This window comes from Lycium barbarum, chromosome 2, assembly GCF_019175385.1.
Source record: "Lycium barbarum isolate Lr01 chromosome 2, ASM1917538v2, whole genome shotgun sequence".
Lineage (NCBI taxonomy): Eukaryota > Viridiplantae > Streptophyta > Magnoliopsida > Solanales > Solanaceae > Lycium > Lycium barbarum.
In genome coordinates this window covers 150,736,157-150,750,851 of record NC_083338.1, presented here as the reverse complement: position 1 = coordinate 150,750,851, position 14,695 = coordinate 150,736,157, and the positions used below count along the sequence as shown (strand labels likewise).

Below are 14,695 nucleotides of genomic sequence, written 5' to 3'. Positions count from 1 at the left end.
TCTAAACTTGTCATTACGTTTGTTACTTGTTAGTTTAAACTTGTCATTACATTTGTTTGGTTGTAAAAATTGCTCATAGGGTAAAATGAAAATGTAAAATTAATTATTTTGGTATGTTATTGTCATGTTTTTAGGACGGACTAAAAAGAAAGATTATGTCACATAAACTAGATCGAGAAAGATTATGTCACATAAAACTAGATTGAGTATAATAAAAATCACGTCCTTGTATATATTTATTTATAGTTACGTTAGACAATATGATTCTCTTGTAGTAGTGATAGATTTTATCCAGTTAAAAGTAACATTCATTTCTTTTTATAGCCGTCCATATGATGCTTTGAATATATGCATATATATATATTGCTCGGATATTATCTATTTTGCTCGAATCCTTAAAAAAATTATATTGTTCTTTGTGTGCGTAGAATTCCTCAAAAATTATACTATTCTTTTAAGAATTTAATACAATTATAACAACATTATTGAGGATTCAAGCAACATCGAATACCATAGTTTTGAAGATCTTTTCCAAATGGACAATTCCTTAAATGCCCATATTTAAAGGCCTTGATAATAGGGGAAACATAAAATGATGGAATTGAGAGAAATGACTTTGTGGGATGGAAGAGGAGGGACGTGATCACACCATCACATGCTTTGTCATGATGGGCTGATGGCACTTTGATGGCCTGTCCCTCTCACACCCTTGACCCTTCTTTAATTTATTTTTATTTGTTTGTATTGAATTTGTCCATTTGAATTCGCACAACATAAAATTCATTTAAAGGAGAACTTCCTGACATAATTTTTTCTATATTCAGAATTTGAATCTGAAAACTTTGATTGGGGATGAAGGAATAGAACATTGTTTGCATTTTCTACCTCAACTATTACCAACTATTTATCAACACACCCCTCGACTAGTGTTGAAAACTCACAAAAATTTGATTTTTTTTTTTTCAAATTTTCTAATTAATTCCTTTACTATCCGTGGAGTGCCATTTGACACCATTTTAAACCAAAAAAAGTATGTACACCGCACACTGTCAAATACTAGTCGAGGTGTGTTTTGATAAATAATTAGTGATAATTTAGGTAGGAAACACAAACATCTGATAGTTCAGATAAAAAACTCACAAAAAGTGATACTTGAAGTGTATTTTTTTACCATCATTTCGTCAAAAAATGCACACGATTAGTGGCAGCTAACTTCATTTTAAATACTTATGTTTCTTGACTATTTTGCCCTTGAGCTTTGAACATATCAGTGGCTTGAAATGGAAGGAAACGGATAGGAGTGGAAATGACAAAATTAAGTGAAATCAGTTACAGCCTCTCACTACTCATTTCAAAGCAGAAACAGAGAAATTGCCATGGAGAGCGCTCTTCTTTCTGCTTCCCGCTTCACTACTACTCTACACAGTAAGCAAAATTCTGCAAATTAAACTTTTTTAAACCTTACTTTAAAATTGTCCAGGCTTCTCGTGATTCTATTGTGATCGATCGAGTCTATCCATTTTTGTAGATAATTATTGATGTGAAGATTACCGGGCATATAAAAAGAAAGTTGTGTTTGTGTCTTGTCTGGTTTCTATTGCAAATTTAGTGCCCGTTTGGCCATGGATAGTTTTCACTTTTTTCTGGAATTTTGTTCAGGAAAACTGTTTGAACATAAAATTGTTACGAAAACTCCAAAAAGCTATTTTCATAATTTTCGCTCCAAATAGCTCACAAAAATTTAAAAACAACTTCAATTTGTATTCACATCCAAACACAACTCCAATTTCCAAATATCATTTCCAACTTGAAAACAAAAACTACTTTGTTTCAAATTCCACATTTGTTTTTTTGTCCAAACGCCCACTAATTTTTGTTTTGATTGTTATTAAAAGCAGAGAGAGAAGTAGTAGGTGGGCCAGTGGCTGTGAGGAAATTACAGAGCTCATTCTATGGAAAAGAGATTAATAATAGTCATGCTCTTTTCACCAGAAACTTCAAAAGAATTCCTCTCACTGTCACCTCAGTGGTTAGTTAATTCATAGTATTTCTCATGAGAATTATTATTACCAGTTCTAATTGTAATTTGCCTTGGCAATTTGGGGCTAATATTGATGTGGGGCAGATGCGGAGGAAACTAGTTAAGAAGGAGACTGTTGTTCCTGACCCTGATTACCGAATTCCAATTGTCCTTCTAGGTGCATTCTACAATCTCTTTTTCTCTGATAAGTCACATTTTAAAATTTATTAGCCTTGTTTGGATAGTTGTTACCTGTTGTATCCTATCGTGTTGGTTTTTGTTTTTATTGTTACTTTGATTTGATTGTATCTTATTGTTAAATCTGTTGTTATGTAACGACGAAAAGGTTCATATTATGTAAGACTGACTTGGTGTGATCGCGTGGCATTACCTTTTTTTTTTCTTTTTTCATTTTGCCCTTATTTTTATTTAATAATCACATTTTACCTTTAATCTGTAATAACTCTACCTCATACTCTGCCTTTTTTATTTTTATTTTTTTATAATATTGTAAGCTTATTCTTGAAATTGTTATTGCGTGGTATTATGAAGCGACAGGAAATAGTGCAATCTATCCAAACGTTGTTTTCATTGAAAGAATACAGTATAATACATTACAATACAATACACTGTGAAACGATATAACCATCCAAAACAAGCTCTTATTCATGAAGAATTCCCCTCAGTCCCTTCCCACTTTCATTTTTGTTAGTTTATAGTACATCTTTTTCTCTAGTGTCGTTTTAATTTTTGACATTTTGGTATGAACAGGGTTATCTGGTGGTTTATTTTATGTGGAAAATCTACCAGCAGCGGTTCCTATTGGTCTTCTTGGATTACTCCTGTTATTCCAGGTACCTCTTTCGTGTGTTTTTTTTTTTAACAACTGAGATGGACTGCAAAACTGTAATTGTCTTATTTTGAATGAAATTACGTGTTACTGCTGATTTAAGCGGTTTCATCCTGGATGACAACATAAAATAAATTGTCCAGTAACAAAATTTGTGGCTTTCCTATACTTGATGGACATTTACATGTATAAGATTGTGGCTTTCTGCAAACAAAAAATCTGTGAGGTGGGAATTCAATGATACTGAACTTTTCCTAGCCTATTGAGCTGAGGGTCTTTCGAAAACAGCTGTCCTTCCTTGGTAGGAGTAAGGTCTGCGTACACTCTACCCTCTCCAGACCCCACGTTGTGGGATTTCACAGGGTTGTTGTTGTTGTTGCTGTTGAACTTTTCCTAGCCTAGTGTGGTGCATGAATTATCTTGAGAAGATTAGTAGAAAAGGTTTTTGGTTACATTACCTTGAGAAACTTAAGAAAGTACTTCAGAAATCAATCTAGAGATTCTAGGTTCGACTCCCAATTGCAATACCTGTTGTGAGATCATCAACTCTAAATTGGTGGATTACTTTGGCAACTTGTGCTTCTGAGTTGAATAGGCTGCTCAATGGATTAGTAAGGTGCGCAAAAGCTGACCGGATGACCAACAACCCAAAAAAAGAAGAAGAAGGAAAAGCACTTCAGAATCTTCTGTCAAGAGTTGAACCCATGAACTCCAAGTTATAATGGGAACTGAAGCTTCTTCTATTCCACCGAAATATAACGGATCATCAGTTCATTCTATTTATTATCTTAGGCTCCCTAACCTCATTCATCCCAAGGCAGAAAAAGATAAGCAGAACCCTGACCCCAAAAAAGAAAAAAGGAAAAATAAAGGAAAGGCGAAATCGTGATCAATGGAACTCACTACTTTGGTCTGGTCGCCGAGTCCAAAACTAATACGTGCTAGAATAGCCTTAATTATCTTAGATGGAGCCAAGGGAGTGTTGGCGGGACAATTGAGGTAAGGCACTTGTCACTGAAACTCCTTTTAGTTCTGTTGTCACTGTCACCATCCTATCTTTGTCTCTATTACTCTCTTCGATGAAAGAAAGGTTAATACAGGAGAACAACTTCCTTCAGTCATGTCGAGGTTCTTGCAATTCCCTCTTATGCATTTAATGCTCCATTCCTCATGTAAGGGAACACTTAACTCAAATTTTATTCGGTTGAACCATAACCTTTTACATGAAAAAGTGAGGTTATTCAGCAAAACAAAAAAAAAAAAAAACTTTCTCATTTAATGCTTCAAATCCTGAACATTAAGTGTCGAAAAAAACTCATCAAAAAGAGTCTAAGATTTGCAACTTCCCCAACTTATCTAATGACCCCAGAGCTCTGATACCAGTGTTTTTTTTTTGGACCAGCATCACTTTCCGCTATGGCAAGCTCACACAAAGGCAAGGTTTTCTTGTTCTTTGCTTTTGTTATTTCAACTTTCAGGTTTTTATAGCTTTTGCTGAACCAGTGGTCTTGCTGAATCAGTTGTAATTGAGGACAATTGATTCAGCAAAAGCTCTAAAAACCCGTGAAACTTGTCTCCGTGTAACCTATAGGTCACGGGTTCGACCCGTGGAAGCAACTACTAATGCTTGCATCAGGGTAGGCTGTCTACATCACATCCCTTGGGTTGCGGCCCTTCTCCGGACCCCGCTAATGCGGGATGCTTTGTGCACTGGGTTGCTCTTTTAGTTGTAATTGAGGACAAGTTGGAGAATCTTGGCCTTGAACAGAAATTTGAACATATTGATGCTTTAGATGTGTTAAAAAGATACCAACTTCAATTAGAAAAGCTAGAAGAGCTTGTGGAGAATCTTAGCTTGCTTGTTTCTAGGTTAGAATCAACATTATTGGAGTACCCTAAGGGTAAAAACCTGGAAGATAAAAAGCAGAGTTCTGAAGGGATTAAGCAGGTTGTTTTGAATGAGAAATTGGAGAAAAAGAGGATTCGAAGTGATCTTGATTCATCGAGGAATGCAGATCTTATGGATCTAAGGGGTATCAGCCCTGGAGGTCCATGTGGAAGGTATGTCTCTCCATCTCGCTATTTTGATGGAGTGGCAGGTGCCTATAGATCAAATTCTGCTGATACAAATTCTAGGCCTTCCTCCTCTGTTGATCCCAACTTTAAAACTACCTCAGAGTTGAAGTTAAGGTCAAATCTAGAAACAACAGGTTTTCCAAAAAGGAGAGATAGCCTGTTTGTAAACAGTCAAATCGCGGATCGCAAGTAATTTCCTTTTCCATTTATGCTAAAAATTTATTCCAATTATGCTCAATCCAGCTATAAATTCAGTTCAAGTAGAGATTGGTCATATAGTGGTTGAAAGACATCAAGACGGAAAAGATAAGTAGAACCCCCACCCCAATAAAGAAGAAAGGAAAAAAAAAATAAAGAAGAAAGGAAAAAAAAAAAAGAAGGAGAAATCATGATCAATGGAACTCACTACATTGCTGTGATTTTAGCCCAAAACTAATACGTGGTAGAATAGCCTTCACTTTCAACTATCTTAGATGGAGCCAAAGGAGCCTTGGCGGAACAATTGAGGTAAAGTACTTGCCACTGAAACTCTTTTTAGTTTTGTTGTCTTTGTCAGTTGTCACCACCATATCTTTGTCTCTATTACTCTGTTCAATGGGGGAAAAGAAGTTAACACAGGAGAACTTTCTTCAGGAATGTTGAGGTTCTTATAATTCACGCTTGTGCATCTAATGAGCTGGCCTTTTTCATTATTGATTCACATTGTTTTCCCCTTGCAGACAACAAGAGTGGGATTTGTCTTTGATGATGAAGCTCTGGTATGTTATATTTTCTTAGTCCTTCAGGAAATGATGCACTCTTTTGATAATGCATGCTCAGATAATGAGAAGATAAATCAGATGAAACATACAGTCTCCTGATCCTTTTTCCTTGTTCAGCTGGCTAATGAGTTGTGCAATTTGTTTTAAAAGTTGATACAATTGAAAATGAAAGCATGTTTGAACTCACTAGTAAAATGCTTCCCTCTTATATTTTCTTTCCTAAACTCCAAATTTAATTCAATTTGGAGTGGTAACAGAAAAAAGTGTTTTTTTCAAGCTTAATACTTATGAGCCCGTTTGGATGGGCTTATGGCTTTTGACTTATAATCCAAAAGTCATAAGTTAAGAATTCTAGCTTATGACTTATTTTTGTCATTTTAGCTTAAAAGCAAGTGCTTAAAAACACTTTTTTACTTTTACCCAAACACTACAAAAGTACTTAAATGCTATTTTGGCTTAAAAGCGCCCAAAATAAGCCAGTCCAAATAGGCTGTAAGTATGTAATAGGGAATACAATTACATGTGTTCATCATATCAACATATTTTCAACCTTTGTGATAAGGTTTTATGTGGCATGGAAATAAGTGTCCCAAAATTGGCTTGAAATGTCCTTAAATTTGAGACGGATTCTCTGATTTCACTAATTACCATTGCATGGTTCTTGCGTTGGCTTATATGGTAGTGAAGCACAACTTTGTCTAACACGTGGTTACATCCTTATTAAATCTAATGTAAGCAATTTATATGTTTTTCACGTGGTATATTATTTGTTCTTTCTAATTGCTACGTTAACTTCGTTACAGGAGGTGAAAGTTGGGGAGCGACTTGAGGAGTCAGGTGAAAATGTTTTTGTGGGTGGAAAGAACCGCTGGAAGTAAGTAGAAGGCAATCCTTGCTCTAAAGTCAGTTTGGCCAAATATCTGATTCAATTATGTGAACAGATATTCGACATTTGTGAACTGGGAGCTATGGTGGCCAAATTTTCCGATTTTGGTTTATTTTAAAGAGAAACAGACAAAACCAGAGGGACAAATCCACTTTTTTCCAGTAATTTTTGTAAGTGCTTTCAAACTTGGAATGTGTATCACTTGTGTCGCATGTAAGGTTTAGTCTGATTAAATTTCGTAAATAGAATGGGAAGCAACTGTACGATGCTATGGTGGAGAGATGTGGTCCTTCAAAAACGAGCGGACCAAAGTAGTGCAGCATGAGCTCCAGGACCAAGGCAAAGATCTTACAGGCAAGCCATAACATAAGATCAGATTTTGTGGCAAAGGTATGAAGCTAAGTGGTTAAGGAACTTGTCAATTCAGTTACAAAATGTGTTTTAATGTAATCAATTAACGTATACGTATACCCGCTGTCACGTTTCTACGCATCTGTAAAATCATACTCGTTCTGAGTTTTAGTTCACCACTCACAAGATCATGTATGAGTTTTAGTTCACAACTCACAACGTATCAGCAAACTAATGCTCGTTTCTACGCATCTGTACAGCCCATTATTTTACGAAAGGTGATGCAGAATTTGTGTGTTCAGATCTGGGATGTGTAACAAGTTCTAGCTCATATTTCCTATCATACATTTTACAGTTCTAACATATGGTTTGGTTTTTTCTCTTTTAAGATCTATAAGCAAAAACATCTTAAAATAAAGTCGTCGACAGCAGGGTTCGAACCTGCGCGGGCGAAGCCCAACAGATTTCAAGTCTGTCTCCTTAACCACTCGGACATATCGACTTTGTATGTGGTTTGGTTTTCATTCTCTTACTTTTATGCTTGCTATATAAAAGCTTTGTTAATATTGCGTCTTTCATTATATGTAAATGTAAATCCGAAGCGGACCCATTTATATATTTTTGGTGCTCGAGCACCATTAACCATGGGTCGTGACGGATACTCTAAGTAGATATATAGAAAATATTAGAATTTTAGTATAAAATAATAATAAATAGCACCCAAGAAGCAATAAAAGATCTTGGAGGTTTGGTTAAAAGGTGGTAGGGCTAAGCCATGGAGGAGCAGAGATCGAATCCTACTCAAAACAATATACTTTTGATTTTAAGGTGTCATTTACAAATGGATATTTCACGGGAAGTTATCCCCTGTCATGTTCGAAATTAATTTAATACCACATTGCGAAGTATAACACTTCTTTCATAGTATGGGGTGCTCCACATCACCTTGACGTAATTTGTAGTATTAGCAAGACGAATAATTTCGTGATGTATTAATTTCCCTTACAGATAATGAGTTTAGTTCTTCAATTTTTAGTTCACACATGTAATAAGTAAATTTTATTTATTGAGAAAAGCTCCTTTAGTTCATCTTTTCATAATCGAAAATTGGGAAAAAAGAAATAAAAGGAGACTGGAGTTCGGTGTAACACAAGTTCTTTGTGCCAAAAAATCAAAAAGTTAGCATATTTTTCATTTGATTGAATTTACAATGGACGTATTGGAAATAATTACGAAAAGATAAGTGTGCTTTTAATTTTAATCGTCAGATTGTTTTAATTATTGAAGATTAAAATTCCATGATCTAAAGCGACAATGTAATTGATTGCAACAAGGACCAGCCAATCCCTTTCATAATTTACAGTTTAATTTCACTTCATTTGTATTGTCTGCGCGTATACGTATCAATCGTAATTAGTTACATTAGCGTCAATATCCACAAATACATCATTGAAAATGTATGTTTCATTTTCAATGATGTCACAAGAATTACCTCTCAGTCCATTGTTGTGAATGAGTTAAAATCACACCGAAAGTTGATGACTCAATATAAATAAACAATACTCCCGGATCAAAAAGAGTTTCCACTTACCAAATGAAGAAACAATTAACTTTTATTCTTCTCAATTACCCTTATTAAGTGATCAAATCTCAATACCTATTTAATTATGAGTAGTTCAGTCAAAGTACCCATTTTTGCCTAGAAATTAGTATTTTCTTAAGCAGTGTGCAAATGATTAAGTGGACACTCTTTTTGATCAGGAGAAAGTATTATTATCGTACTCAGGGCGTCGCTTAGCATCAATAAAGTGGGTGAAATTATGGAAAATCACGATTCAAATTTCAATGTGGACAAAAATTCGTCTAAATTTTGGTAAACCTACTTATCTGACACTTATACCAATGGAAGACAATGGATATTGATAGAATAGTCAAGGTGAGTATAAATTGACCGGACATTAACAATATTTAAGCAAAAGTCATAAAAATATCGCATCAAACTTGAAAACAATGTACAAAAATTGTGGATAGAGTAAGCAAGTTATCCTTTGAGACATCTAAGCTCGCAGGTCACAAAATGAACTACTTTCTCTTGGGCTGCAGTTTGCATCCTACTTATGGGAGAAATTTGGCTCATTTACACAAATGTCGCTATTTATGTCATCATTTAAATTTTTTCTCTACTTAAAAAAGTTATGCAAAATATAGTACTTGAAAAGCTATTCTTCCACAACATTAGATTCGGGTCTAATGTTTGTTCATATATTATTCAACTTTACAAGCAAAACATTATAATATTATCTAACGATTACAATGACTTATAAAGTTTTAGATCGTATTCTAACTTATTAAGATTTTCAATTTGCTCAAAATCAGGGGCGGAGCCAGCGTATGTCCAGGGGGTTCCCTCGGCGAAAAATTACAGTGTATTTTCAAAGTTAAAATTATTTTATTGTGTATATATAATAGTTGTTGAACCCCCTGACTTCTTCGTATATTTAACTTTTAGAATTTTTGAACCCCTGGATGAAAATCCTTGACTCCGCCACTGCTTAAAATGAATCTTAAATTATGCTCTAAAGATTCAGAAATTACAACTAAATAGTAGTAGTAATTATTTGCTAAACAACAAGTATCTCAAAAAGCTTAGCCCTTAACATAAAGGCAACAACAATGAACTGACTGGTAAATATGAAATGTGACCCCACACAATCCAAAGGCCAGAATGGATATAGCTAAAACACACTTCGTGTCAGTTTCAGCATTTCTTGTTTTTCTGATTCTGATAGATAGCAAAAACCATAGCCAAAAAAACCAAGCAAACCAAACCCATCATTGTAAAATTCTTAGAATAATAGAAAGAAGGAAATGTTAACAGCTCCTTCACTTTCCCGTTTTAAGTCTCCATTTCTCAGTTCCCCTCTTAAGCTCTCACCTTCTACTTCATCTTTCTCTCAGAAATTTCATCAAATACAACGTTCACCAAATTCTTATCCATGTGTTAGAGCTGTGGATCTTGATCAAAACACGGTATTTTTCTTTGTCAAGTTCCCCTTTTTGTTCTTTTCTTACGTAATTATTTCTTAATTTTGCTTGATCACATGGGTGTTTTTTTGGATAATAATGTACTTGGCAGGTGATAGCAATTACAGTTGGGGTGCTCAGTGTTGCTATTGGAGTTGGGATTCCAGTTTTTTATGAGACCCAAATTGATAATGCTGTAAGTTTTTTATTTGATTTTATGATATATGCTCTTTGGATAAATTGTTATACCTTTCTTGATTATCAGGGGTGGAGCTAGAGTTCTGCTTAATTTTCTTTCCACTTAGAGCCCGTTTGGATGGGCTTATGCCTATAAGCTAAAAATAAATAAGTTGGGTAGTCTAACTTTTTTTTTAAAATAGCTTATAAGCTGCTTTAGATAAGCTAAGTCAAATGGGTCCAATTATTTTTTTGAGCTTATTTTAAGCACAAAATGACTTTAAGCTGGCCAGCCAAACACTCAAAAAAGCTGAAAACAGCTTATAAGCAACTTATAAGCCAATCCAAACGGGCTCTAATATGTATATATAATTCAGAACCCATAAACTCAAAATCCTAGGTTCGTTTTGTCGTTTTGATTATAGGGATGAACATTAAGTATGTGCCACTTATTTTCCTTTTATTTATTGACACGTCCTGCTGAAATTTGATTTATACTGTGTTATCAAAGTTAAGGTATGTACATTTTGCAGGCGAAAAGAGATAACACGCAGCCCTGCTTCCCCTGCGCTGGCACTGGTGCTCGTAAGTATTTCTTGAACTAGAGTTTCCCATTCTCTTGTTTCTTTAAATATTCAATTGATCGATTCGATAAGTACAAATGATCCTAGAAGGATATTGTTATGTTAACAAGTGTACTTAAAAACATGATTACTACATAATTGATGGGTAGCACTTAAATAAGAAATTTGAGCTGAATGGCTGTTCAGAGAGCAGCAGAATTATATTTCTTCTTAAAAGAAAATAATTTCTGTCTGCCTTGAACCCGCAGAAATTTAGGGCCTGTTTGGAAAGCCACCTGGTAATTGGAATTGGTGTAATTACTAGGGTAGTAATTACACAGCCTAGTAATTACACAGTAGTGTAATTAGAACGACCTGTTTGTTTGTCATAACGTAATTACAGTGTAATTACAAGCGTGTTGTTTGGTTGCACAAGTGTAATTACACAGTCAGTTTAATTTAAAAATAAAATTTAATTATAAAAAATTTAAAATTAATATTTAAAAAATATTGCCTTTATAAATAATATTAAATTAGTTATTTAATAACACATTGTTTCTTGAAAATATATTAATTAATAATCATATATTTGTAACTAATATTGTAACAAAAATAATTGATATATTTTTTTCAAATTAATATTTAATTATAAAACTTAAAAGAAGACTTTTTTGTGAGAACGTCATGGATTGGATGTTTGACAAAAAAATAATATTAATAAATATAATGCCATAACATCATTCAGATGTTTGACACAAAAAATCCATCAAATGTAAGTGAAAAATAAACAACATGCAATGTGAAAGCAAATAACTTAAAATTGAAAATATAACCTAAATTCAAAATCCAAAAGAAAAAGTTCAACATAATACTCTTATGTCAAATTCCAACATTACATAAGTAAGTTCCAATGTAGCTTAAGTAAATAATTCAAAAGAAATGAAAAATATAAGTCTATAACCCCATTCACAATGAAATTATACTTTAATAACGTCACCTGTTATATGTCAAGTTTGTTAATAACTCATTCTTTCCAATATTAAGAGGTGTAGTTTCAAATATTAGAATAATAACACGGTTATGCTAAATGAATAAAATAAAATAAAAAATACGAGCAATTACATGGAATCACAAGAAGTAAAGGTTGGGAATGAAAAGAAAGAAAATGAAAAATAAATAATATAAAAAGAAAAATACATTTTAAAAAATAAAAATAATAAAAAAGTAAAAATAAAAAAGAAATTAAAATAATAGAAATAAAAAAATATTTAAAATCAAAAAATTAAAATAATAGAAATAAAATAAATTAAAAATAAAAATGAATTAAAGTAAAAAAATAAACAGACTAAAAAGTAACCCTGTAATTACAGGGTGTAATTACACCCAATTCTCAGCCCCCCCTTGAGAATTGGAGAGTGTAATTACACCCTGTCAATTACACTCAATTCCCACCTAACTGTGTAATTACCTGGTCAAACAAACAGGCCAAACTGTGTAATTACACTCAATTACACCCAATTCCAATTACCTGGGTGGCTTTCCAAACAGGCCCTTAGTTTCTTTTGAAAATAAATAGCGGAAGCTAGTAATTCTTGTTGTTGAAGGGGTGCATACATTGGTTCACCACAACAGAAGAAGAGTTTGTGTGGGCTGTAGACTGTAGAATAAGGGCAAAATTTTCAATATCCTCAAGATAAAACTAAGAAGTACAAGTTCTGATTCATGCTTAGCTTCAGTTTTAGATGTTGTAGTACTTTTTCTCATAGTTTTTGGCCCATGAAGAACATATTCACCCATCCTTGTTGTCACTCTATTCTTTCTTTAGGTCTTAGGGAAATAACTCTATTGATTCATTTCCATATGCTATATTAAGATATAACTTGCACTACTTGTTTTTTTTCTTTTTTTGTTCTAGTAATGGTGTTAGATTTGCAACAGATCTATAGTCATTTTATTTGCCAGCCAAGAGTAGTTAGACTTTGGTTTGAGATATTCTCGGCTCTTAATCTAGTGACATTTTTGCGTGTATATATCAATGATCAGAACTTCCGGAAGTCCGAGCAAGACACTAAACTAAACCACATCTTAATTGTAGACACTAAACTAAACCACATTTTAAGTGCTTCCATGGATCTTAAACTGTCTAATTGAATTGGTCTAGTTTTGTATATCTTTAAATTGCATGTATAACTTGTTGATCAAAATCCCTGACATGATGGATAGAGCAAATTTTGCATTTCTTAGAAAGCTTTCCAAAATGCTTATAGTATGTAGGGAAAAGGGCCAAAAATACCCCTAAACTATCGGAAATAGGTCAAATTTATCCTCCGTTACGATTTTGGCTAAAAGATTCCCTCGATGTTAGTCAACTAGCTTAAAAATGCCCTCCAACTCTCCAAATAGCTCAAAATACGCTTCTTACTAACGGTTGCCATGCAAGAAGAGGGTAATTGATTAATAGAACCATAAGATCTTACTGAGGTTCGATTATTCAAAAAGTCGTCAGTAGATTGTCTGACCAAAGACTGTAGAGCCAGCTAATCCTTAAAAGCTAGCATCATTTTGAGGGCTAACTTAGAGCTAATACTTATGAGAAAAAAGGTTTATATTGCAGAGAAATGCAGATTTTGCATGGGTACTGGCAGTGTGACAGTGGAGCTTGGAGGGGACAATAAAGAAGTCTCTCGGTGCATCAACTGTGACGGTGCTGGTGCTTTGACTTGCACAACATGTCAAGGCAGTGGCATTCAACCTCGGTACCTTGATCGCAGGTGAGTGACTACTCTTTACCACACAAAAAAGAATTATACTTAACTACCTTTCTGTAGCCAAATGCAGTATGAGATCAGATCTTTTTTAAAAATACAGTCGAACCTCTCTACAACACATTGTTTGTTCCGGTGTTTCTTGGTGGCTGTAGCGAAATGCTGCTATAAAGAACATATACCATAACATGAAAGATCGGTTCCACAAAAAATTTGGTTATTATAGTGAATTGTTATTTTAGAGGATGACCGTTATATAGAGGTCTGGCGGTAGATCGTTACCATAATGTGACTTCTGTTCAATTAAGTGTAATAAAGAGAATTTAGAACTCAGTGTTGGAGAAACTTATACTGAGAGTGTCATTTTATCTTGGACAGGGAATTTAAGGATGATGATTAAGATATGGAAGAATATTCACCGCGGATGCCACAACTTGTTTTTTTCTAGAAGGCCTATCATATTGACCCGGATATTTTGACAAAAATTTCTGTAAAATTCATTTATGTTTATCCTCTCTCTCTGCCTTTCTCAGTTTTTACATATTCCTTTTGCCTTTTGTTCTTACATGTAATCGTTAACAAATGAAGCAATACATGATTTCAGTTCCAGCTTTGTCCAACTGCTAGATGTTGTAAAAGAGCCAAAGTTAGTGTGTTTGGAGTATTGTTGAGGCAATGGAAAGGAGCAGTTGTGTGTTGCATTTTCCTTTTTATGGATTAAATCTTGCCAATATATATACGTAAAAAAGTTGATTATGTATATACAGTGTGATTTTTTGACGAAGAGGGTTCGGTGAACTCCTTTCCTGTCTAGCTCCGCTACCACGATTGAGAAGATATGCTGCCCCTTAATGAGACAAACCAAATTGTTCGAGCCAGATCTGTATGTGCAAGATATGACTAATAAGTAATAAACGTGTTAAAGAGAACGAGGTAGATGATTATAAACCAAATCGAGGATAAATGTCTCATAAGACCACAATATGTAATCCATGTATACTTAATTGAGAAAATAATGTGAAAGTAAAGGATCTATAGAGGCGTTAATAATAAGTTAGAGGTTGAAATCAGTCGTTGTTACGCTAACTTTAGTTTTTTAAAGAGCTGTACGTCATTATAGAGATAATTGCGAGGTTCAATGAATATATAGTTTTAGATAATCATTATAACTTAATCCTCTAAAACAAAATATAGTGTATTAGAATAAAATTAGCACGAATAG

At 33.9% G+C, this 14,695-nt stretch overlaps 2 protein-coding genes and 1 non-coding gene across 4 annotated transcripts; 2 read left to right on the top strand and 1 right to left on the bottom strand.

The window, feature by feature from the left end:
* The first annotated feature begins 1,268 nt into the window (after positions 1 to 1,268).
* Positions 1,269 to 7,245, top strand: LOC132628108 (uncharacterized). 2 transcript variants are annotated; one of them, XM_060343831.1, is made up of 8 exons: positions 1,269 to 1,425; positions 1,899 to 2,029; positions 2,126 to 2,198; positions 2,792 to 2,874; positions 5,666 to 5,704; positions 6,511 to 6,581; positions 6,649 to 6,763; positions 6,840 to 7,245. In XM_060343831.1, the coding sequence occupies exons 1-8, from the start codon at positions 1,377 to 1,379 to the stop codon at positions 6,906 to 6,908; spliced, it is 630 nt and encodes a 209-aa protein (XP_060199814.1). In that variant the 5' UTR covers positions 1,269 to 1,376; the 3' UTR covers positions 6,909 to 7,245. The 2 variants fall into 2 exon arrangements, with proteins under 2 accessions (XP_060199814.1, XP_060199813.1); XM_060343830.1 differs by having other exon boundaries at positions 1,271 to 1,425; positions 1,896 to 2,029.
* A 119-nt stretch (positions 7,246 to 7,364) lies between these two features.
* TRNAS-UGA (transfer RNA serine (anticodon UGA)) lies at positions 7,365 to 7,446 on the bottom strand. Its single transcript has one exon. It is a non-coding gene; the product is annotated as a tRNA-Ser (tRNA).
* Positions 7,447 to 9,705: 2,259 nt separating this feature from the next.
* LOC132628109 (protein SPA, chloroplastic) lies at positions 9,706 to 14,172 on the top strand. Its single transcript, XM_060343832.1, has 5 exons — positions 9,706 to 9,974; positions 10,081 to 10,164; positions 10,679 to 10,730; positions 13,323 to 13,479; positions 13,852 to 14,172. The coding sequence occupies exons 1-5, from the start codon at positions 9,813 to 9,815 to the stop codon at positions 13,871 to 13,873; spliced, it is 477 nt and encodes a 158-aa protein (XP_060199815.1). The 5' UTR covers positions 9,706 to 9,812; the 3' UTR covers positions 13,874 to 14,172.
* The last annotated feature ends 523 nt before the right edge of the window (positions 14,173 to 14,695 follow it).